Source organism: Etheostoma spectabile, chromosome 1, assembly GCF_008692095.1.
Source record: "Etheostoma spectabile isolate EspeVRDwgs_2016 chromosome 1, UIUC_Espe_1.0, whole genome shotgun sequence".
NCBI lineage: Eukaryota > Metazoa > Chordata > Actinopteri > Perciformes > Percidae > Etheostoma > Etheostoma spectabile.
The window spans coordinates 31,557,970-31,584,009 of NC_045733.1; the positions used below are offsets into that span (position 1 = coordinate 31,557,970).

The 26,040-nt window shown below is 41.3% G+C and overlaps 3 protein-coding genes across 3 annotated transcripts in view; all 3 read right to left on the reverse strand.

The window, feature by feature from the left end:
- The window catches only part of otog (otogelin), a 143,549-nt gene extending 133,286 nt beyond the window's left edge, over positions 1–10,263 (reverse strand). The window contains exons 1-8 of the mRNA XM_032520661.1: positions 10,132–10,263; positions 9,092–9,229; positions 7,064–7,185; positions 4,761–4,969; positions 3,528–3,658; positions 3,335–3,441; positions 1,719–1,828; positions 351–476 (exon numbers count right to left, since the gene is read on the reverse strand). Of these exons, the coding sequence (XP_032376552.1) occupies positions 351–476; positions 1,719–1,828; positions 3,335–3,441; positions 3,528–3,658; positions 4,761–4,969; positions 7,064–7,185; positions 9,092–9,229; positions 10,132–10,263 (1,075 nt within the window). The remainder of the gene's footprint in view (positions 1–350; positions 477–1,718; positions 1,829–3,334; positions 3,442–3,527; positions 3,659–4,760; positions 4,970–7,063; positions 7,186–9,091; positions 9,230–10,131) is intronic.
- Positions 10,264–17,970: 7,707 nt separating this feature from the next.
- LOC116691078 (troponin I, fast skeletal muscle) overlaps positions 17,971–26,040 on the reverse strand; it is a 24,356-nt gene continuing 16,286 nt past the window's right edge. Inside the window, exons 7-8 of the mRNA XM_032518414.1 lie at positions 19,435–19,449; positions 17,971–17,985 (exon numbers count right to left, since the gene is read on the reverse strand). The gene's annotated coding sequence lies outside the window, so the exon portion shown is untranslated. The remainder of the gene's footprint in view (positions 17,986–19,434; positions 19,450–26,040) is intronic.
- aph1b (APH1B gamma secretase subunit) overlaps positions 23,427–26,040 on the reverse strand; it is a 10,749-nt gene continuing 8,135 nt past the window's right edge. Inside the window, exon 5 of the mRNA XM_032520676.1 lies at positions 23,427–24,924. Coding sequence (XP_032376567.1) covers positions 24,717–24,924 — 208 coding nt within the window. The 3' untranslated portion in view covers positions 23,427–24,716. The remainder of the gene's footprint in view (positions 24,925–26,040) is intronic.

Sequence of the window (26,040 nt, forward strand, 5' to 3'; positions counted from 1 at the left end):
CGGGGGCAGCAGCTCCAGTAGGGGACCCCAAACTTCCCTTTCCCGAGCCCCTTCAACCAGATCCGACTGGGGGATCCCGAGGCGTTCCTATGCCAGGTTGGAGATATAATCTCTCCACCTAGTCCTGGGTCTTCCCCGAGGTCTCCTCCCAGCTGGACGTGCCTGGAACACCTCCCTAGGGAGGCGCCCAGGAGGCATCCTCACCAGATGCCCGAACCACCTCAACTGGCTCCTTTTGACGTGAAGGAGCAGCGGCTCTACTCCGAGCTCCTCTCGGATGACTGAGCTTCTCTCCCTATCTCTAAGGGAGACCCTGGAAGATAGATAATATATACTGAATAAAACCTCACCATCAGGACAGTAGCATCCGTCCAGGCATGCCAGCTTGCTGTCGATGCATGTCCGCTCCAGGTTGCAGGACGCCGGGCAGCAGCTGATGCATTCCCTGTACTGCAGACCAAGGGGACATTGCTTCGCTGGTCGAAAAAATGAAACACAACAAATATGTCAAAAACTTTCCACTGAAAAGGCTAGGGGTTGTCCATGCAGCGGACAAGCAGAGGGCAGCTTTAACAGGTCACCTGCAGTGTCTGGAGATAACACCACAACCTACAGCCCAGTTAAAACGGGTTTTACAGTTGAATAAAAATTTTTCCACTAGCTACCTTCTTTCTGCTGCAGTTGACTTTGGCAAGTTAACGGTTCCTTAGCAAACGACAATGCAAACATCTGATTTCTAAAATGATTTAAATGGGTTTCTACCACTGAAATACCTGAAAACATGGGATGGGATTACATTTTGGCAATTGTACGCAGAATATAAATGTTAAAATGTATGTTTTTTCAGTTTGATTTTAAGCCCCGTTTGTAATTTAACACTGCTGCAGTTAATCAACGGTTCTTTAGCTAACGTTTGTAAGTTATCTACACGTATCTTGCCGATATAAATTATTGTAGTGGGCAGTAATTATATATTTTTTTTTTACATTGAATGGACTAAAATGTTACCCTGGAAATCCTGGGTTCATGGGAGAGCAGAATTTGAATTTGCTCAGCGAGTTACAGTGGCATTGAGTAATGCTGCACCAGCTGAGCTGCACCAATCACATCGATGTATCTGATATAGGCGGGGCCAGAGGCAAGGTGAACAGATGACAACGGTCTAATCTACCAGTTAGCTCCACTGGTAGCTTAGCGTACGGGGCTCTGCATACGTCACCCCGTGTGTTGTTGTGATTGGTCGCAATTGCGTGCAGTGAGATTTTCCAATGCACTGTGTTGTGCCGTCCCTCTAGATGGCCGACCTTCATTACTCGGTGCCAGACCCTTAATGCTTTCGGCTTTGGGTCTGGATTTTAAGCCTACATGTAAAAATTTGGGGGTTTTCCAGTTTTATGTTAGCTATGTGCTCTGCCTTTTCATAGCCTCTGTTCCACTAGCTAGCTACCTTCAACAGCTTTAGCTGATTTTTCTTTAGCTAGCTAATGTAGTCTACATCAGTTTTTCAGTGGGAAAGGTGATAAAATATTGACAATTTCTTTACATTAAAGAGATTAAACATGTAACAATGTAAGCTAAGCTTAGCCCAGCCAAACTGAACTTCCTGATCAGCACACCATCAACCTACAAAAAGGTTCACCGCAGTCACCAAAGAAAAATGCAGTTTTTGCAACCCTCAGTGACACACAGTTAAAAACACCTGGAAAAAACAAACGTACCACACTGAGGAATGTGCTGCCTCCAGTCGTGCAGTGGGTGGTCAGCGTGGGCACAGGCCCGGGCGTACTCGCTCAACACCTGGCATACCACATCCCCGCTGGGACCCGACCTTCAACACAGAAACAGACAGAGAAGGACTCTTAGAAAGGAGCCAGGAGAGGTGTGGCCACAGGAGCCAGGTACGCTTAACTGATTAGACTGTGTGCAGCTCAAACAAATAACTCCCCAGCAGCTGTGTCTCTCTCACAGTTAATTAATCAGTAAAATGTCCAAGTAGGCTTTAAATTGGAAGCTGCAGTATAGCTGCAGTTTGTTGTGGCGGTATCAATCATCGCATAAGGTACTTTTGGGATTTGTGTCTGTACTTGGTAAACAGTTTTGTCTTTATCTCCAGTCTCTGATCCACATTACTATGAGTTAACAGTAACAGACTTCCATGGCTGATGTTACTCACAAAAGGAGGATCAGACGTGAACAACCAAAAGACACAACTGAGGAAGCTGAGTGGGATCATTTTAAACCAGACAGTAACAAAAAGTGGACACTAATGTAAAAATCCAAGAAATCTCAAAATGCACCTTAATAACTGCAGACTGTTATTTATGTTACATTGGTTATTAAAGTCCTTCTGTAAAAAAATGTTATGTGATTATACAAAACTTTATGCCAAAAAAGATATAAATAAGACAATCCTAATAAAAATGGGTGTGGGCTATGCTGCTCCGAGCCAATGTCCCCAGTCCCGATCCCAGGGTAGTGCACAAAGCTGTCTCCCCATGGTGCATTTTACTTATTTTAAGTACTGCTTGAGGCACTAAAGTCAGAAATGTTCAAATCTTACACCAAGAGGCTTTAAAAACTAACATGGAAATTGTCGTACACGTAGATAACTCAACTGACGATAAAAATGAAATGCAGAAATAGTCAATAAATTGAAAACGTGTGATTAAAATAACCTTAGGATTTATAAATACAGTATGTGGGTGGCCCGAGAAGTATGAGTATCATTCATTCTGCTGGAATTACTGCAAGACAAATGAATGACATGCCTCCAGTGTACAGCTTCTTGCACTACTGAATACATGTTGCCTCTATCTGTAAATGTCCCTCCAGTTTCCCAGTATAGGGTGCTGGATCAGGACATCTCCACATGGTGCAGCACTGGCTCTGTCTGACTCAGATTTCCAGCTGAGTTCACATGAAGTGAAATGCTCTCTCATCTGCTTTAAGAACTAAACGCAAACAAATGAGTCGCACAAGGTGTTGTATGTCGTTTTGGCCACAATTCAATCCAAGGACACTACTGCTTGCATGGGTGTCCATGGTTCCAGAACTGTTTTGGTTGACCCCTGATCTCTGATCCTCTAATGCCAATTACAATTGTACAGAAGAAATATGTCAAGAACACATTCATGCTCCCCGGAGGTTGAATCATTTCCATTTTGGACACTTGAACTCATCACAATATCTCAAAAACAAAGAGCTTATTTCCAATGAAACTTGCTGGTATACAGCAAAATAATAAACCTCAGGATTTCCATGACACCCTGACATTTCATCAAGGGCCACCATCAGGACAAATGATCTGAATCCGATCTGAATCTGGTCCACTTACATGCAGAGGTCGTTGGAGCAGCTGGCCATGTAGGACAGCGGGCTGACAAAGTCGTGGCAGCTCTGAAATGGCGGATCCAGCAGCATAGCACACACCTCCTCCAATTTCTGCAACCACAAAACACACTCAGAACATATAAGCATAAACATTTGTCTAGAGCAGGGAAGCCTACACCTTTTATTGGACATCTCACCAGCAGGACACTAGCTTCGACTGCAGCACAGGGTGAAGAGAAGCCAGAGAGCACCATGGGACATCGGGCCTCGTGTGGCTCCGTCTCCACCCAGCTATTCCCGAACATTTCTATTTCATGAGTCAGCAAGCCTGGGAAAGACAGAAATAATAAATGTATATATATTTATATATATACAGTATACAGTGCGGTTCGAATGTTTGGGCCCCCCAGGTAAAAATGTGTATTAATGTGCATAAAGAAGCCAAGAAAAGATCAAATGACATATTAGACATTTGTATAATATGTCACAAAAAGTTAGATTTTATTTCATCATTTACACTTTCAAACCAAAAAACAAAAAAATGGCGTCTGCAAAAGTTTGCCCTCCCCCCTTCAGAGTTAATACCTTGCTATATTTCAATAGGGAGGAGGTTCTAATGGTGTATTGAAATATAGTCATTTACAGGGCTGGAATGCAACTTAGTACATTTACTCCAGCCCTGTACTTAAAAAAATTTGAGGTACTTTTACACAACTTGAATGTTTTCTTTTCATGCCTCTTTTTACTTTTACTCCCCTACACATCCGAGGTAAATATAATTTTTATTACTCGACTACATGTATCTGACAGCTTGAGTTACTTTAATATTTTTGCATACATTGCCCAGTGTACTGCGTCCATTTGGTTATTAACTTGCATCATGGTGGGTAGAAAGGTTTTAGGACTAAAGTACTCAAGTTGGTAAAGTATCCTCTAATGAGCAGATGTCTTATAGAAGTACTGACAGGTGGGACAAATACATGGAAAAATGAAGAAAAACATATGGTATATCTAAGTATTGATGTATTGATAGCAAATTGGCCTCATATGTTACATGGAAAATCTGGCATACTATAACTAAAGACTTGTTGGCCCATTTTGGCATTTTTTTCATTGATTTAATTGACTGTATTTATCATCTTTCATTTCGTTTTTTTTTCATCTTTTTGTAAAGATTTGCTTGATGTTTTTTCTGTACTGTGTTAAAAAAAAACTTTGAAAACTGTCACTGGGGACATTTTTATACTTTAAATACTATAAGTACATTTTCTGCATTAAATACATTAAAGGACATTAAATGTACTGAAGTAAAATATCTGAATACGTAAGAACACTGGATGTGGAAAATGCTGTAATGAGCTAAATTTAGCCCAATTTTAACCCTGCCATCTGGACTGTAAATAACCGCTTAAAGCCCAAAATGATTGTACCATAACTGGTCCTCGGGTCGTCCTGGACGTCCGCGTTGAAGTTCCCACACAGGCCGCAGGTGCGGCCCACAAACTCGGGGCTGAGTTTGATGTAGACGGAGCCGCTGCGCCCCTCCCAGGCCAGCGTGAAGCCGTGCTGCTGCGTCACCAGGACGTACTGAGAGATCTGCTCCAGCTGCAGGTCGTGGATGTGATTGGGCAGCTGCAAACTAAAGACGGAGACAGTGAACACACCACGAAATCAGACCTCCCTTCTACATGACACAGACTGATACACAGCGTTAATCTTTCTACAGATTTCTACATACAAAATATAACATCAAAACATATAAATACACTTTTTTTCGTGTCAAATGAAGAATATAAGGGGCAAGCAGCCTTAGACAAACTAAAACAAATAATTAATAAATAATCCAGATATTAGTCCACGGGCCAGACCAGATATCAGATATACCATCTGAGTGGGCAAACTTTACCAATAACATAAGATAAGATAAGATACGGTAAGATAAGGTAAGATAAGATAAGATAAGATAAAATAAGCTAAGCTAAAATAACCTAAGCTAAAATAAGCTAAAATAAGATAAGCTAAGCTAAGATAAGCTAAGATAAGATAAGATAAGCTAAGATAAGATAAGCTAAGATAAAATAAGCTAAGATAAAATGAGCTAAGATAAGCTAAGCTAAGCTAAGATAAGATAGGATAAGTTAAGCTAAGCTAAGATAAGCTAAGATAAGATAAGTTAAGCTAAGATAAGTTAAGCTAAGATAAGTTAAGCTAAGATAAGATAAGCTAAGCTAAGATAAGCTAAGCTAAGCAAAGATAAGATAAGTTAAGCTAAGATAAGATAAGTTAAGCTAAGATAAGATAAGATAAGCTAAAATAAGCTAAGCTAAGCTAAGATAAGATAAGTTAAGCTAAGATAAGCTAAGCTAAGATAAGCTAAGCTAAGCTAAGATAAGATAAGGTAAGAAAAAACTTTATATGTCCCACAGTGGGGAAATTGCAGTTTGCAACAGCAAAGCTAGGAGCAGAGATGGATGAGTGTACAGAGATAGATAGTTGTACAAAATATAGCAGTAATAACAGTATTATATAATAAATTACACATTTTTATAGTTTATTTTTTTATAGTTATAGTTTATAGGGTCAATCTGAGTAAATCAATATATTATAGACTTTCTACAGGAGCAGCTTTTCATATTTTTGGGACATTTTGTTATTTTCCCCTATTAGCACCTTTGCATAATTTACAAAAAACACACAAACTGCCAATATCATATTTAAAGTGATGCAATCTTAAACCTCAGGCAACTAAGATCATTATAAAGGTTGATTGTTCATCATCAAATCATCAAAATGTAGTCTAGGGATATATAGCAATCTAAAAATCACAACTAGAATTTGCCCACCCAGATGGTACCAATACATCAAGTTTTGGGTCTTGGTCCATATATATATATATATATATATATATATATATATATATACACACAGTACAGGCCAAAAGTTTGGACACACCTTCTCATTCAATGCGTTTCCTTTTTTTCATGACTATTTACATTGTAGATTCTCACTGAAGGCATCAAAACTATGAATGAACACGTGTGGAATTATGTACTTAACAAAAAAGGGTGAAATAACTGAAAGCACGTCATCCTAAAAAGTTTCCAGCAAATTGCAACTGCACTTGGGGACACATTCAAAGTTTTCGCAATTTTCCGGACCGACTGACCTTCATTTCTTAAAGTAATGAAGGTCAGTCGTTTCTCTTCTCTTAGCTGATTGGTTCTTGCCATAATATGAATTCTACCAGTCGTCCAATAAGCTGTCGGCTGTGTATCAACCTGACTTCTGCACAACACAACTGATGGTCCCAACTCCATCAATAAGGCAAGAAATTCCACTAATGAACCCTGACAAGGCCCACCTGTGAAGAGAAAACCATTTCAGGGACTACCTCATGGAGCTCATTGAGAGAACACCAAGGGATTGTAGCACTATCAAAAAAGCAAAGGGGCGGGGGGGGGTACTTTAAAGTAACTAGAACATAAGACATGTTATTTCACCCTTTTTTGTTAAGTACATAATTCCACACGTGTTCATTCATAGTTTTGATGCCTTCAGTGAGAATCTACAATGTAAATAGTCATGAAAAAAAGGAAACGCATTGAATGAGAAGGTGTGTTCAAACTTTTGTACTGTACTGTATATTCCTAAAACAGAGAAAGTGTAACTAGAAACATAAATATGTATTTGGTATATGAAGATGTTCAGTTGTGTCTTGTGCTACACTGCTGACCTTTGGCCCTTGAAGGTCACGTTGGTGGCGTGCAGGCGGACCTCCCCGTCCCACGGGAGGAAGAGGCTGACAGATCGTTGGCAGCTGTAGGGCGCCGAGCTGCAGCCCGGGTCATTGTGGACCTGCAAACAGCAAGATGCAACGTAGCAATAATATCATAACAATAATAATAATGATATGCATTTCACATTTTAAGAGTTAATGCAGATTCATTTCAGTACATCATGAAGATTACTTTGCAAAGACTTAAATGAAGTAATATCCTTCATAGTAAGTGACATATGTGCATGGAAGACACATGATGCAGTTTATCACTCTGCCCTAAGATTCATATCTGTAGATTTAGTACCCACCACTGTCTCCTTTATCAAAATATAGGCTGGACTTCCTTGGTTCTCGGAGACGACCAATACTGCCTTCTATTTATCTACAAAGCCTTGCTTAAAAACTGCCTGTATATTTAACTAGCTTGCTGAATTTCAATTTGTATCACTATGGCACTCGCACTAGTGACGCCTTGGTGGTAAATATTCCATTTCTTAGGACAGAATTAGGCAAATCTGCGTTTGAATATTATTCCCCATGTAAATGGAACAGCCTGCAGTTTCTGTTGAAATTGAACAGCCTAATTCAATTTAATCACTTTAAATGTTTTCTTTATTAAGCCATGCATACTGCATGCACATGTGCATTTTGAGTTTAACATTCTGTAAGTGTTTTATGTGCGTACTGTGTATTGCAACTGTATAGTGTGTATTGATTGCCATGCTCTTGGTGGTATGTGTTGCAACTTTGTATGGCATGTATATATATATATATATATATATATATATATATATATATATATATATATATATATATATATATATATATATATATATATATATATATATATATATATATATATATATATTACTATGGTATCAAAGCCCCTGTTACACATCTCTCTCTCATGTTCAGCCGCTTACTGTCAAATTTCAGATGTCAGAGCATACTTGAATGCAACAATTATGAAGAGCAGGGACTATTTTACCTATGTGGAAAAACCTAAAAGTTTGAACGCACCTTCTCAGTCAATGCGTTTTCCTTCTTGGTCAACGCATTGATTGACAAGGTGGTTCCAAACCTTTGGCCTGAACTGTTTATATGTATGTATACTTTTATTTATATATATGTGTATATATAAGTTATTTTACCACAGGTAAAATAGTCCCTGCTCTTCGTAATTGTTGCATTCAAATATACTCTGACATCTGAAATTTGACAGTAAGCGGCTGAACAGAATTGTTTTTGCCTTCAGATAATTTGATCGTTATAGATTTTTTAAAAAGCTCACAAATAGCATTTTGTTAGTACCTAGCTTTAAAACAACTGTCCAGGACCTGAAAATAGTTTTCCCTATTTTCATTCGATCTGTTGAAAAATGTAGAACAATGCCAGGTTTATCGTTTGAAAACCTTTTAACTGACTGATTGTTTTGTTGACGGAGAGTTGGATTTTGAACATGCCATGTCTGTGAAGACTTTCTTTAGACCTCACATAGCCCAGTAGATAATAAACCATTTACAGTGCAGCACAAATGAAGAAACAACAACACATTTAAGCCCCAGCTCTCCCTAAAAGACTGGTTTGAACGCTGAAACTTGACCCTGAAAGTAACACGCATTCTCGAGCTAAGTGTGGGTTTTGTTAAAGGAAATGTCATCTCATCTCCTTCTAACATGTTCTTCTTGTTGGCTTTGCAGCATTGCATTTCATTCATGGGATGCTGCTTATCAAAAACACCAGTATTAATGTATGATCAATAATCCTAATTTGGATCTTTACATGTTCCCTGTTCGGTTTGGTTTTCCCATACACACACATATAAAGTATCTGCTGTCTTTTCAAGGGAACAAAGTCCCGGTCTGTTGCAGATGCTTTCAAGGCATAGTGGATAATTGCAGCATTTAATGGTAATTGACTCTAATAACCAGATAGCTTTCACTAATCTTCAGAGAAAATCTTCTCCTCGGGCTGAGCCTGAACCTCGCAGGAGTCAGAGTGTGTTTTAGAGCAGGACGCCACAGAGTCCACCTTTCCTCCACTGGAGCAGGCATCGAACCGGAACCTTCTGGGCAGCTTCTCGTCTGGAGGATTTACTTTGTTCTGTTGAGTCTGATCTGTCTATATCGAGGACGTTTTGCATTTGGGATTGTTCAGGTACCCCCGGAAACTCCAACAGATTTTGCTCATTTAGGCCGGATATCCGTTGCCTTGGGCTTCCTTTGTTTCGGCCTTTGTGTTGGATTCATGAGGACTATGGTTACCTGGTCCTCAGATCTCTGCAGGGTGAATCCATACAGCCAGCTAGACTATCTGTCCAATCTGAGGACTATGGTTACCTGTCCTCATTCTCTGCAGGGAAATCCAGACAGCCAGCTAGATATCTTTCCAATCTGAGGACTATGGTTACCTGGTCCTCAGATCTCTGCAGGGTAATCCACCTCTAGCTAGACTACCTGTCCAACTGAGGACTATGGTTACCTGGTCCTCATCTCTTGCAGGGTAAATCCAGACAGCTAGCTAGACTATCTGTCCAATTGAGGACTATGGTTACCGTGTCCTCACATCTCTGCAGGTGAATCCAGACGCTAGCTAGACTATCTGTCCAATCTGAGGACTATGGTTACCTGGTCCTCAGATCTCTGCAGGGTAATCCAGACAGCTACTAGACTATCTTTCCAATCTGAGGACTATGGTTACCTGGTCCTAAGATCTCTGCAGGGTAAATCCAGACCCTACCTCGCTATCTGTCCAATCAGAGTTTTCTATTGTACGTCTAAAACTACTTTTTAACGTACACGTTCCACCAAAACAACTTCCTTCCAGAGGCTATTTTGCAGAGGCGCTGTATCTCCGTCCAGCGCTTAGCCCCGACCCAAGATGATTGTGATTGGTTTAAAGAAATGCCAATAAACCAGAGCATGTTTTTTCTCCCATCCCAGAATGCTGTGTGGACTAGTCAGACCCTCCTTTGCGGTGCTGTGGAGGAAGGTCTGGCAACGAGAGACTCAGTCTGAACTAACCTGGACGACGATGCTGGCCTGGGTGGTTTCCTCACAGTCCTTCAGCAGAGTGTACGTGCATCGGCCGGGGAAATGGTAGTAGAGGCCGTCGAAGGTCTCGAAGTTGTACTGGCCCCACGTCCGACACGTCATCTCCCGTTCAAAGCCGGGATTCGGAACTGGGCGGATGGTTAGGGGGACAAAAGAGATGATTATACCCTTCACCTTCAGTCTGAAATCTCATTGACTTACACACAGGAGTCTTGTCACTTAAATTAATGGATGTGTCTTAACAAATCATTTAGTTACACGCATCTTTCAAAATGCTTCATTAATTCATAGAAGACGTGCTAAAAAGCTTTAAATATTAAAGCAGAAATATTAATTAATAAAGCTTTTTCTGCCAATTGTTCTCAGTGTCTTGAAACAAGACTAACATTTTTTTTAATATTATAATGAAGTCGACTTGTATTGGAAACAGATGGAAGCATCGCACCCTGCCGGTAGTTGTGTCCTTTTGCACAAAAAATATGACTTTAGATCGACCAAAATCATTTATTTTTTTAATAAGAATGAGATATTTATAGTGTGAAATATACGTTTGTAGTTAAGCTGTGATGGAAGGACTCCGATCTCTTATTTAACCCTTGTGTTTTCTTCCTGTTAACCATAATCAAAATTGAAAATTACATTTTTTTGGGCTTTTCTAATGTTTTTGTCGCTTTTTCTGATTTATTTGTCACTTTATCCAGCTTTTGGCGCTTTTCTTTTAATAACCTGAACTGGTATGATAATAGATTTTACACTTATTCTTGGAATTCATGGTCAACAAATCTCATTTATATCAAACTATACATACGTTTTTAGTTAAAAAGGCAGAATTTATGAATTATCTTGACTAGCAGTTAAGATCAGAGGATGTTGAGTGGATCTCAGATGGGTAGATGTCAAAGTTTAGTCCCCATACTGTTTTGAAACCGTTAAAAAAAATAGTTCAAATGCTATAAAATTAACTAAAACACCAAAAAAATTCAATGAAAGTAATCATAATTTTACCTGAACAACATATTTCTGATATAAAACACTTTGAAACGGGTCAATTTGACCCGAGGACAACACAAGGGTAAAGTTAAAGTAGCAAAACCACAGTGTATAAATAAAAAAAGGTCAAGAATTCAAAATCTTACTTGAATGAAAGTACAAAAGTATTAGCATCAAAATATACTTAGAGTACCAAAAGTAAAAGTACTCATTATGCACAATGGCCCATTTTTAGAATAATATACATTATGTAAGTGGATGTGTTCATCACTTGTTGTAATCATTTGAATTACTCTATACACTGCTGTGTAGCTTAATCTGTGATAATATATCATTACTTATTATTGTGTTTATATTTTGTATTAATAATCAGAATGTCTTTAGTTTAAAGGAACAATCTGAATGAACAACTCTGCTTTTTTATTTTTAAATTTGGCCTCATTATAAGTCCTAAAAAGCTAAATGTGTTTTGCACAAACCACACACATTCTTCATATTTGCAGTACGCCAAAATAAAATAAATTAAAAAGACTTATTAGTAAATAATTGTTTATTGAGGAGTTGAATCATTATAAGAGTTTAATCATCACCATTTAATGTTGGGAAAATAAGCCTTAATTCTGTAGTTCTTATAAATGTTATAATGGTTGATGATGATTGTTTTTCTCATTTAAAGAGGGTTTACCTGTCTGACACCTGTGTCCGGTGGCCTGATACAAGCTGCAGTCGCAGGACTCCGGCTGCACGCACTGTCCTCCGTTCAGGCACGGAAACACACACGGCTCTGCTCAAAGAAAACCAACATTTACACAAAATACACTTTGTTGTCTTTGGAAGCAAACACCGAAATTACGTTTGGTAAGTTTTCAGTGCAAAGCAGCAGCAATAAGGCAAAAACAAGATAAGAAAAAAGATAGCAACAATAAAACAACATAATACCTGGTTATTGTATAATAAGCTAGGGGTGTGTAATAAAGTGTGTGTGTGTATGTGTGTGTGTGTGGGTGGGGGGGGGCTGCTTATCTAACTCAGAACAGTGATGTCTCACCAATGAATTTTTTTTCCCTATTCAAGGTGTTTCACTTCAAATTTCACCTGAATCTTACCTGACATCAATCTTACCTGACTTTGTAACATTTTTACAAAAAACAATAAAAGACTAACTAACTAAAACTAATACTATATACTAAAATACTGTATGTTTCTTTCCTGTCACCCACCGCAAAATTGTCTCCGTATAACCACGGAAACGGACGACAAACTATAAGTCTCTGCATTGGCTTTAAGTAGAAGTCGCCATCTGTCAGCACTCATATGGAGTTGCGGGGCCCCCAACAAATGTTCCGGTCACTGAACGCACCACCAAACACCAAACACCAAACTCCTGCAGTAACACCATCTGCTCGGTGGGCTTACAGCTGTCTGTTCAGCCAGCCGCGTCCCACACAAGGTCCTATACAGGACTCTTCCACCTGGTACTGTTTAGTGCCGTCCAATCACCCATTACGTTACAATGACATGATTCTGCAACACAATTCATGCCAAATATGCGATGCTAATGCAGGTAGTAGTGTGCCGCTTATGTGTCGTGTTGACAAGTCAAGATGTGAAGGTCTCTTGGCTTGGTGGGTGGGTTTCATATTGTTAGACTGGTGGAGAATCATTTCTCAGATCAACAATTAACTATTTCTTTGCCATTTTGCCATTTTGCTAGATGAGAGACCACTCTCATGTCTGTGCGCTAGGTCTGGAGCTGGCTATTAGCTTAGCTTAGCATAACTAAGGAAGTGTTTCTTGGTGACCAGCAGTAGTTTTTTTATTGTTATTTTTTACATTTCAGTTGGTAATCAGATTTAACTAATTAAACGGCTTTAGACATGTATATGTTTCCATCTTTGGACCTGGTTTTTAGTCTTTAAATTAAGCTAAGCTAATAGCTCCACAGACATGAGAGTGGTTTCTCTACCTACATCTAACTCCCAGCAAGAAAGCGAATAAGCGTGTTTCTCAAATTGTCAAACTATTCTGTTAAAGCCGCATGTGCAGGGTTTAAAAATCCTCAAATACTAGTCTCATAAGGGACAGTACCTCCTACCCACAAATCTGAAGTGGGCGCTAAATTACGAATCCTATGGAGAATACATGACCTGCCTACTCTGCCTCTGATTGGCTAGTACGTGTTGCCTTCGTTGGTTGCGTTGGTTAAGTTGGTTAGGTTTGGGCCAGAGGAGTGGGATTGGGTAGCATTAGGGTAAGAATGTCAGGGTAAGCCAATCAGAGGCAGAGTAGGGCTGGTCATGGCTTCACCACACCATGAACTCTGTTAAACGTACCTTGAATCCTACGAATCGATGACCTCAGGGCTTCCTTTGCCTGCCTGGCGAGCTGTGAAATGTTAAGTGGACGCTCTTCTCCGCTGACTGTGGTTCCTGGTGATTGGTTTGATGGTACTGAGCTGGTCAGGGATTGGTTGAGTGATGTTAAGCTGGATGATGTGTGCTGTGATGTTTCCGAGCTGTTTATGGATTGATTAGCTGCTATCAAAAGGGTTGGTGATTGGTTGGAAGACGTTGCGGTGAGTGATGATTGGTTTGATGTTTTTGAGCCATTTGTTGATTGGCTCAGTGGTGTTTGGCTGGATAATGATTGGCTAGGTTTGGTAGTACTGCCTGGTGAATGGTCAGATAAGGTCTTGGCTGGTGCACTAATGCCTGGTGATTGGCTGGCTGTCACTGTGTTGGTTGGTGATTGGCTGGATTTTGCTTTGCTGGTTGGTGACTGGCTTGGTTGTGTCTTCTTTGTTGGTGTTGGGCTGACTTTTGTTGTACTGCCTAAAGATTTTCCTACTGGTGCTGTTTTTGTTGGTGATTGGCTGCTTTGTATTGTGCTGCCTGATGATTTGCTAGCTGATGTTGTGCTGGTTTGTGATTGGCTGGTTTGGGTTGTGGTGGTTGGTGGTTTGCTGGCTGATGCTGTGCTTGTTAGTAATTGGCTGGTTTGCGTTGGGCTGCCTGATGATTCGCTGGCTGATGCTGTGCTCGTTAGTGATTGGCTGGTTTGGGTTGTGCTGCCTGATGATTTGCTGGCTGATGTTGTGCTGGTTGGTGATTGGCTGGTGTGTGTTGTGGTGGTTGGTGGTTGTGCTGATTGTGCTGGTTGGTGATTGCGGTTGGTGTTGTGGTGGGTGGTGGTCGACTGGCTGATGCGTGCTGGTTGGTGATGGGGTGTTGGTTGTGGTGGTTGGTGGTGCTGGCTGATGCTGTACTGGGTGGATTGTGGTTTGGTTGTACTGGTTGGTGATGGCTGGTTTGTGTTGTTGGTGGTGGTGGTTGGCTGGCTGATGCGTTGTGGTGGTTGGGATGGTGGTGTGGGTTGGGTGGGTGGTGGTTCGCTGGTTGATGCTGTACTGGTGGTGGTTCGCTGGGATGCTTGTAGGTGGGTGATGGTGGTTTGGTTGTATGGTTGGGGATTGGTGGTTTGGGTGTGGTGGTTTGGTGGTGTTTGCGGCTGATGCTGGCTGGTTGGTGATTGGCTGGTTTGGGTTGTGGGGGTTGGTGGTCGCTGGCTGATGCGTGCTGGTGGTGATGGCTGGTTGTGTTGGCTGGTTGGTGGTTGGCTGGTTTGTGTTGTGGTGGTTGGTGGTTCGCTGGCTGATGCTGTGCTGGTTGGTGATTGGCTGGTTTGTGTTGTACTGGTTGGTGATTGGCTGGTTTGGGTTGTGGTGGTTGGTGGTTGCTGGCTGATGCTGTGCTGGTTGGTGATTGGCTGGTTTGGGTTGTGGTGGTTGGTGGTTCGCTGGCTGATGCTGTGCTGGTTGGTGATTGGCTGGTTTGTGTTGTGGTGGTTGGTGGTTGGCTGGTTTGTGTTGTGGTGGTTGGTGGTTCGCTGGCTGATGCTGTGCTGGTTGGTGATTGGCTGGTTTGTGTTGTGGTGGTTGGTGATTGGCTGGATGGGGATGTGGTTGCAGCTGATTGGTCAGAGCTGAGGCTCCATGAGAAGGTTGGTGTGCTCTCCCTGCTTGAGGACGCCAGGTTGGACGCAGCGGTCCGGCGGACCAGGGATCGACTGGAGGAAGACGTGTTGGTTTCTAACGCAGCAGCTGCTGGCTGGAGGTCCTTTAACGAGATAAACTGTATCAACAAGTATTTCATGCAACAGTTGCAACCATTCAGTCATTCAGCCATAACCCGATCCTACTTAACAATGTTTCAGACCCGCTTCCAACCAAATATATTAAAATCTGATCATTTTCATATTGGACCTTGGCACTGTTTGGCAAAGAAATCAAGCGCCCCATTTCCACCTTTGTCCTTGCAACGTAGTCTGATTCTTTTAATTAATTCCAAGAGTTTAATATAAAATCAAGCAAATCCCAAAAAAAACAAGCTCAGCTCTCGGGTGACGGATTAATAAAGATTTGATTAAAATGTAAGACACCCAAAGCTTTTACAATTCTATGGTTTGTTGGGGGCACAAATTCCTCCCAGCATTAGGCTGGATGTTGCCAAACCGGGGTCCGGACTGGTGAGGATAGAGCTCAGGCTGGGAAAAGAAGAGACTTGAGAGAAAAGAGCTGTCATCCACCCTTCATTAACGACTCCTCTGTGACTTCCACCCAAGCTTTCCCATCCCACTCTCTCCCCCCCACCCTTGTGTTTCCCCATGTTGGATGATTTTTTAGTTGTGTGAGATATGCAGCGAGCGGAAGTTAATCAAGTACTTTGCTAAAACTGAAATGTGAATTCTCCCTTCGTTTTCCATGCAGAGCTTCTGAAAAAAAAAAGATTAGATTTTGAAAGATGCCTCGGAATAAAACTAAGGGGGGAAACACTGAATATCTGAAATATTTTGGCGTTAACATGATCATATTTTAGCGTTAAAATGATCAGATCTTGGCGGTCAGATATTGAACAGAACATACACAGCAGCTTAGGTTTAAAAAGTAAATACTGGCATTCAGAAACCATGAGTCAAACATTTCTACGCTTAGAGCCTCAATGGATACCTGAGCTCTCAAACTAAGGCTTTCATCTGAAAGAGCACGAACAAAGAGTGAAAGGTGGGGGGGGCATGAGGGGTGTGTAACGATGAATTATTTATCACTGATTAGTATCAGAAGATATTGCAATTACACTGGCCTGACATGTGTGCAATACTCAACTACTACAATTATTATTATTATTATTATTATTAGGCTACCTTTCACCATTGCAATTCCTTAATTATGTTAATTATGTAAATAACGTATAATAACATTCCTTTAACTGTGTAAATACCGTACTTATCCACACTCCTTATATTTCTTCTATTTCTACGCTGATATTTGTAGTATTTGTGCAACTGCAACACAGGGGATCAATAAAGTGTTTCTGATTCTGATTCTGATATTGATAGTGAGCAGGTCAAACACAAATACAGAGTAACTATCCATCTATCTATCTATCTATCTATCTATCTATCTATCTATCTATCTATCTATCTATATCCATCACTTAGCTATCTATCTATCTATCTATCTACTATCTATCTATCCATCCACCTAACCCATCCATCCATATATCTATCTATCGATCTATCTACTATCTATCATCTATCATATCATCTATCATCCATCTATCTATCTATCTATCTATCTATCTATTATCCATCCATTCTATTATCTATCTATCTATCTATCTATCTATCCTCCACCATCTACCTCACCAATCACTACTCCATCTCCATACCCATTCCACCATCCATCCATCATCTATCTATCTATCTATCTGTACTATCTATCTATCTATCACCTACCCATCCATCCATCCATCCATCCATCATCTATCTATTCTATCTCATCTGATCTATCTATCTATCTATCTATCTATCTATCATCTATCATCTATCCATCCATCCATCCATCCATCTCCTACCCATCCATCCATCCATCTATCTGTATCTATTATCTATCTATCTATCATCTATCTACTATCTACTTCTACCTATCCACATCCATCCATCCATCCATCATTATCTATCATCTATCTATCTATCTATCTATCTACCTACCTATCCATCCATCCATATCTATCTATCTATCTATCTAATCTATATACTATCTACCATCCATCCATCCATCCATCCATCCATCCATCCATCTATCCCATCCATCCATCATATATCTATCTGTCTTAAAGATAGATAAGCCTCTAAACCTGTGACCTGTGCTACTAATTGCTTTGTTAGTTTACTCCCAACCCCCCCCCCCCCCCCCCCCCCCCCCAACCCACCCACCCCCCCCACCCCCCCCCCCCCCCCCCACCCCCCCCCCCCCCCCCCCCATGGTTTGGACCGGATTCTCAGCCTCTCTGAGCCAAAGGGAAGCGGACAAAAGCAGCGACCACATTCAGGCTGATGGAGGCTCCGATAGCAAAAGAGTGAGACAACAGACCGGCTACTGTATATTCCTGCTGGGACCCCCGAACATGTCTGTTTCTGAGTATCAAACGCCATCGTGGGAGCAGTTCCATATTTAAAGTTTAACGTGCTGAAGTGCGCATCAGTAGGGAACAACACAGTTCATCTCTTTACGTGTCCTCTTCAGTGTCAGCCTGATCTGACGTGTACTTTGCACTGTCCTTTGTCCAGAAATACGTGTGTTTTAAAGACACTTAACGTGTATTTTTGTTTGGCCGTTTGGACTCAACCAGCGCGAGCTCTTACAATGAAAATCACTCTAAAATACCACAATAAAACCACCAAAAAAAGACATTTTTGGTATTGAATTCAAATCAATTTGGAGTAGACTTTAAAATTATGGCTGCTACTTTTTTTTAAATCCATGATACAAAAATGCTGACAATTGGAATTTATAACACTGTTGCTTGCTCTGGAGGAAACTACTAGACCTGTTGGGTCCTTGTAAATTATAGAGTGTGGTCTAGACCTACTTTATCTGTAAAGTGTCTCGAAATAATTCTTGTTATGAATTGATACTATAAATAAAATTGAATTGAATTGAAAATGAATAACTAGATCATCCCACATACATTAAAATATACATATATATATATATATATATATATATATATATATCTAGTGTTTACATCCTTGTGTGCAGTATACTTAAATTGTAAAATCCTATGGATAAAATGTCTGTGAATCTACATCTGTAAGCACGTAGAGAACATATTGGCAGTTTATTCTGGAGCTCTGTGTGTGTAATGATTGGGATAAAAAGCCTTTCAAGGTGACGGTGTGTTCTCGTCTTCTCTTGTGTTTTGGTGTGAGCGTTGCAGATTTTTCGGTGATCTCCAGCTGCGTGTTTGCCGCCTGAAGCAGCTCCATCAGCATCAGTGATCAATGCGGCTGCCTACCTGCCCTCCCTGGGAAGCGGTGTCCCATTTCTGCTGCTTTATCCTGCTGCTCCCGCTGCTGGGACAGAAAGAACAAGGAGAGGTTTGTTCCCGCTGCGGCTTTCCCCCCGACACCACAAACCCACCACCAACCGGGAACCAATCAAACCACCAAAAAACCCAAACAACCCCAAGGAAAAAGAAGAAGAAGAAAAAACTACCAATCAATCAAACAAACAAACACAGCCTGCTCCACAAAATACTACTGACAAAGGGCCGCCTGCAACCAGTCAATTTGTTCTGTGCATCGGTTTCTCAGTCAATTCATTGATCGGTTGGTTGGTCTATAAAATGGCAAAGGTTTGGGAAAAATGCTCCTCGCAAACCCCAAGTTCACATATTTAGTCATATTTAGTGAGATGATATTCAGTATACTACCAGAAGAGACTCAAATAAATAAAAAATAAAAAAAATCAAGTCTTCTTTCACTTTTATAGAGGACTAAAAAACGCAAAAATCCCATTTGCGAAGCAAACAACCAATGGATTCCTGCAAATTTTGCCATCTAAAAAAATCACTTTAACAAGGAATTTATTATCAAAAGTTTCCATTTAATGTTCTGTCATCGACTAATTGATGAATTGGCCAATGATTTCAGCTCTATATCTCCAACAATGACATGCTTTGGATATTTTATTTTTATTTAATTTAGTATAAATTATGGGTATAAAACACATAATACCAACAAAAATGTATATTGGAAATGAAGTTATATAAATACAATGTATACTGTAAATGTATACTGTGGCCTATATATGCTATAATGCACCAAACTAAAAAAATGTCAAGAAAATATAAATATACTGTATAACTCACTTATTAAATTCCTTCCAGTTAGAGAGGTTCACTCTCTCAACACCCCAGGACAGATGCGCTGAAATCAAAGGAAAATAAATATAGTTAAATAAAATAATTAATAATTGAGAAAGACACTGTGACTCCAATAAGATGTGATATGAAATCAACTGAACTAAAGTGAACAGTTAATCCAGATTTGGACACTGTGCTGCTAGATAAAGCACACGTGGGAAGTCAATTTCATTTCCTAATTTATTATTTCACTCTCATAACAAGAACTTGGGGGGGGGGGGACATTGTTCTGTATGTTCCCCTTTCACTCAGAAATCCCACTCCATCGCATGTGCTGTACACCCGTAGCTCAGAGTCGCGTGTCTGGGTGACTCACCTTGATAAATTAGGATAAAATACAAAGATATGAAGCGAAAAAGCCTTCTCCAGCTCCGTCTTAAATAGGGATCCATTCGTGTTTCGCGGATCCGCAGTCAGTCGGGTTTGGACAGCATCACCTGGTGAAAACCCTCCGGCTGGACTCCCGCTGCTCCCTGCGCTGCTCCATCCGGATCATCCCCGAGCGACCCGCCGCGCGCCTCAAGAACCGCTGCACCTGCTCATTAGCATAAAATATGCGCAGGTGAGCGCGCAGCTGGGCGGGGCCGCGCCGGGCCGGGCCGGGCCGGGCCGGGCCGGGGGAGCCACAATGGGAGCGGGGATGATCTAAACGAAATCAAATCAAAAAACACTTTCAGTTTCATTTGACATGATTCACAATTAAATTAAACATATATCAAACATAACTAATAGAACACCAAACCCAGTGAGAAGCCTTGCATCCACCAGGTGTGTCCCCTGTGGAAATTACGCACATTCCCATTACGCACATCCCACATTGAAAACCTACCTCTTCAAACAGGGAGGGGGGATAAATCCGCAGTAGATGTGACACATGCCTTTGGCGTGGGGAGATCCAGGTTCGATTCCCACAGCATCAACCAACGTGTCCCTGAGCAAGACACATCACCCATAGTGAAGCTCCAAGGGCACGTGATCTCTGATGTACTATATACATTAAAAAAAGACTATAAAATGCCGTTTAAATTGTTGGAAATGATTTCCTTTTCATGTTTTAAATTCAACAAGCAGTTTGTTGTGTGTCAGCAGAGTACTGAAACACTTTATCCCGTTACTGTAATTATAAGTCCCTTTGGATAAAAGCCTCAGTACAACGTAATGTAATAGAGTTTGATTGTTGTGCATCTGTTTTTATCTTTTACTATGTGTGCATGTAAGGTGTCCTTGAGTTTCTGCCCGTTAATACAATTTACTATCACAACACATACACCCAGAGTTGTGTTTAAAGCACTAGCAGACACCAGAACTGGATTTCCAGAGAACAAGAGCCATGTGAACAGTGCCCCTTTGTGGTCCTCAGTCAGTGGAGCATCACAGCAGCTGTGGGGGGAATGGAAATAGTCATGCAACATGAAAAAGAAAATAGGTAAGGTAAGGTACCTGATGAACTGTATCTTATTCCTGAGCAGAATTTTTTTACTCAATTAAATGATAATTTGTAAAAATGTATTAAGTCTTAAGCAAACAGTGTCACCCTGGAGTCACCCTGTACCTTTTAATTGTCTGATGCATTACTTCCCCATACAACTTTACAGTATACCTGCTTTTAGTTTTGCTTCATTTTCATCACACACGGACATTACACCTCTTATTTTAAGGCATTGTTACGTGGATTTTGGCTCCAAGTTGCTGTGACCGTATAGATAAATCAAGTACTGCATCCACGGTGCATTTGCATCACATTAGAAATGAAATTGAGCGGAATAAAAAACAAAACAAATCTACAATGCAGGAAAAAAAAGACAGATTTGAACTAGGAATATTAAAAAAAAAAAGACTTAATTGTAGTTAATCGTCTGACTTTTCCCTCTACTGCCACCTGAAAGCTAAAATATCATTTTCATCTTCATGCCCAAGGACTGTATTTGGAATTTGTTCAGTAAAAAACCTATTTCAAAATATCTATTTAGTCCCAGTTTATGTGTTGTTTATTAAATCCAGTATTTAAAAATGGGGCCTTTAGGGTTCAAATATTTAAGGGAACATTTCTCAGAAAACAGGCTGTTTCAACGTGACCCCCTTTTGTGTGGGACGGCCTCCTGTTGCGGCGACCTGATCTGAACCTGAACACACAAGCTCCTACCACCCGACAGGAAACACACACCTTCAATGTTGCCACGGTGACCCCAGTGTCACCAGCTGCTCAGATGGGTATTAGCATGTGAAATTGTGATTTTCAGCAGAGGAAACGCTTCCTTCGTCGGCCTGTCTGCCTGCTGTCCGGGTAAAAAAAGGGCCTTTGACTGACTGGAGCCCTCAGAGACCCCAACAGGCTTTGTGTCGCCCAGCCAGGGGGTGTCTGCTTTCATAAATGGAAAGAGGACCAGGAGAGAGAGAGAGAGAGAGAGAGAGAGAGAGAGAGAGAGAGACAGAGAGAGAGGTGTTTTTCAAGAAGCAACAATAAAAAAAACATTTCGAAATTTGTTAGTGTGATTAGTCTCTTAAATCTAACACACTCCTGCCCTACAGCTGCTTGTCTTTATGGATGTGACAACCTCCTGAAGGACACACACACACACACACACACACACGCACGCAGGCACGCACACACACAAACACACCTGGCGCCTCCTTTGTGCCCTGCAGACTCATTAAAGCGTCCCATAACGTGACTGATTGTTTCCTGTAGATTCTGAGTGTTTCTGTATGAAATTAGACGGCTGTGGAAGCAGATGAAGAAAACTGTCCATCTGATGTTATTTTATCTCTTTACTTCCTCACTTCTCCAACGCGATCGCAGCACTTGGCGTCAGACTCTTTACAATACCAGCTATAGCTGCTCTGTGAGGCTGTACTCAAAGCCCATAACGCTAATATCGACATAACATGCTGATGTTTAGCATGTTAATATGGATGGGGAAATCACCAGAGGCTCCACGATAACATATCACAATACTTTTGTCATGACATGATGTATATATTGTGATTTTAAACATATTGTGACATTCTGTGATATATTGCCCTTTATTACATTTTTTTTCCCCCCAAAGGAAGTCTTTACATTTCTCTTTTGGGTCATCTAAAAATTGATTTTATTATTGTGTGCTGTATCGACTCCCCCACCCCCACGCCACCTCTAACCTGTAGAGGTGGCCACCAACACGACACAGATCCCAGAACCAACACTTCCACCTGTTCATGGACGTATTTATGAATTTAGAATAGTAGGTTTGTGTACACAGAAGAGTGAGAAATAGAGTACATGAGCCTGCTGTACTATATAGAAGCTGAGAGGTTTTATTTGACTCCAGTTAACTTCAGATAAGGACTTTAGTATCTCGGTACTTAACGATATTAAAGGTGCACCATGAGTTCCTGCATGGTCCCATTCACAGAGCAAGTTCGCCCCTCCCCCAATGTTTCAGTAACTGACATGACTAATGGTGTTTTATGGTCGTGCGGAGGCTCCATGTACAGCTTTGGCCGTAGCCTAAGTCAGTGGCCTGATGTTAATGCTTGTGTGTGGGGGGGGGGGGGGGGGGCCCGGCGGGCCGGGGGGGGGGGGCGCCGGCGTGAGTGCGGCGGCTTGAGTGCGTGGCGTGCGTGCGTGCGTGCGTGCGTGCGTGCGTGCGTGCGTGCGTGTGTGTGTGTGTGTCAGAGCGAGGGAAAAGTGAGAGAGTGACCGCGATTAGCTTCGGAGCGAGCAGCAACTCTAGAGTCATAGTGAGAGAAAAAGTGTCTGCGCTGTGCTTTCTGACACCAAGGTGAGAAATCTGTATCAGGAGGAGTTAACCCTCTCCCTGATTTCACGTGGTCTATGAAGGAGAACCAGGAAACGAGTCGGGGGGGGGGTGCACCCGTGTTGTATCCCGAGACCGGGCTTTTTCACGGTGTAGTCAGGGGGCAGGCGGCTAGCAGATCAGGTAGGGACGCATACGATTTGAGAAAAAAAATGAAATCATGTTTAAACCATGCAGGAACTCATAGCACCTTTAAAGATTTTTTTTTTTCTCTCAGGTTGCCGACGGCTGCTGTGGGTACCAATTAAAATTGTCTAATTCCTGTGGGACAAAACTTGTGATATGTTTGAGAAAACAAGAGAAGAAATTATGACCACAACCACGCAAACGGAATTTGATTAAATGAAATGTTTGTGCATTTTGCCTTTAAAACTCATTAATGTTAATAAAAAAAAACTCATAAAGTGAAATTTTCATGCCATGGGACCTTTAATGTCCAACAGTAGTGATTAAGCCGTGACCTCAAGACAACTGGGATTAAAATAATAATAACCACCAGTCCGCGTGTCCCGTCTCGGCTTCTGCAGATCATTCATTCACTTTTCTTTTCATTTCAAATCAAAGGCAAGCTCTTACAGACTAAAGATATCGCATCATGAAAAGAGGTTAAAACTTCTCACCATCTACACATCAGGGAATTAAAAATGCATAAATATTTACACAAAGAGTTTTGTTCACAAACAATAAACCCACCCTTTGAAAGATTTGACACGTCATTTGAAAGGAAGAGAGCCGTCAGAAAAGAGGAAAACATCGGAGTATGTACAGAATGTAAAGAGTGACGCCAACTCAACCGGGGACCACAATCAGCCAGATATCAGATGTAGCGATATCACCTCGTCATACAAACAATCTAAATCACATGTGTCAAACTCAAGGTCCGCGGGCCAAATCCGGCCCCTTGCAGATTATGATCCGGCCCCATATCAATTTAGGTTCACAACACATTTTGGCCCACCTAGTTTTTGTCGCTTTTTCTGATGTTGTTGTCATATTTTTTGACGTTTTTGTAACTTTTTCAAATGTCTTGGGTGCTTTTTTCTATGATGGCTGAGAAACTTTCCTGACTTCTTTAGGACTTTATGTCGACCAAACTGTAAGTGAGAAGGCTACGTGACATATGCAATAATACAGTCAAAGATATTTCACTTTTTTGATTAAATAAAAGCATATCAACAAACTAAACATGTCTGGCCCTTGATGTGATTCTTATTTTCCAGTGTGGCCCTCAGTGAAGTTGAGTTTGACACCCGTGATCTAAATCATCGTTTCTGTACCTTTTCCTTTAAGGAACTTCCACTGCTTTTACTTTTATGTTGTGGTTTTTTTTCTAGATTTAAGATGATGAAATGCCTCTTAAGTGAAACAGCAGATGAACAGGAGGCTAGCACTGCTTCTTTGCTGTGTTTGGTGTGTGTGTGTGTGTGTGTGTGTGTGCGTGTGTGTCTGATCTCGGTGATCTTTGGATAGAGAGTCTCGCACACCGCCCGGGCGTGCTGCGTTATCTGGGCCGGTGGTTGGCGAGCAGGAAGTCCCTGTCCTTGCAGGTGATGCAGAGTTTGAGGTTCCTGAGGGAGCCGCCGGCCGAGTAGAACGCCCAGACGCCCATCAGGAACAGGATGACGTAGGTGGGAACCAGGCTGCCGACATACTCGGGGTTCTGGAAGGTCTGCGCGAGAAGACGAGAAGACGACATCAACAATAAAACAATACATCAGGGCGCCCGGATAGCTCAGTCGGTAGAGCAGGGAGAGTCTAGGTATAGAGGTCTAGTCCTGGTTCGACTCCCACCTGCGACCCTTTGCGGCATGTCATTCCCCCTTTCATGTCTTCAGCTGCAAATGAAAAGGCAGAAAATGCCCCAAAAAACTAAAAAAACAATATATAAATAATGACTTAGTTTGTGGTCTCGCACTGGCTTCCTGCAGCTACCAGAGGTGGAAAGTAACAAAATACATTTATTCACAGTACTGTATTGAGTACTGTTGTTGTGTATTTTGTATTTTTCAAGTAGTTTTTTCCAATTGTGATTTTTTTTCAAAAGTATCGATTATGTTTCGAGTGAAGTAGCTGTATTCGAGCGTTTAAAAATCCCCATCAGATTACAGAGTTAAACAAAAGAAAAAAACAACTGAAAAGAACCGAAAAGGGAAAAAAACGAAAGGAAGAAAAACAAAAGTCGCCCACGCAACCACAGCGCCACGCCCAAATGCTTCTGGTATTTAGCTTTCACGATTACAGCAGGTAACGGTAGGCTAGGCACCCCCCACCCCCCCCCCCTTGTTTCAATCTGCCTGTCCTAATCCATCGCGGGGTTTTACACAAACCCGGCTCAAGCGCAAAGAGCAAAAAAATACAGCTGTCGGGGTTCGTCTACACGGAGCATTTGAAGCATTACGCAGGTACCATTATAAGCTAGGCTAAAAGCACAGACAAGGCACAAGGACACCCCCCCCTACACGGAGGGCTGTAGCGGCTTAAACAACTAGCCATCGCCGCTCTGCAGCACGGAGCCCAGCTAGTTACTACGAGGGAGCTTGCTACAGCTACGCTACGTTCAAGAGACCATGGGATGTTAAGGTACGTTACTCAGCAACAAGTGAAATAGGGACAAGGTTGCGCAATAACAATAAAATGATTTGAAACTTTAGCGAAGAACAAGTGAATTACCTTGATGTGTAAAAACAGCTTCATCTCACGCATCCGGTTTGTTGTTGTTGTGTGTGTGCGTGTGCGTGTGTGTGTATAAAAAAAACGCGGTAGGGCTAAAAATGGTAGAGAAAACACTAAAACCAATTTATGTTTCTATATATATATATATATAT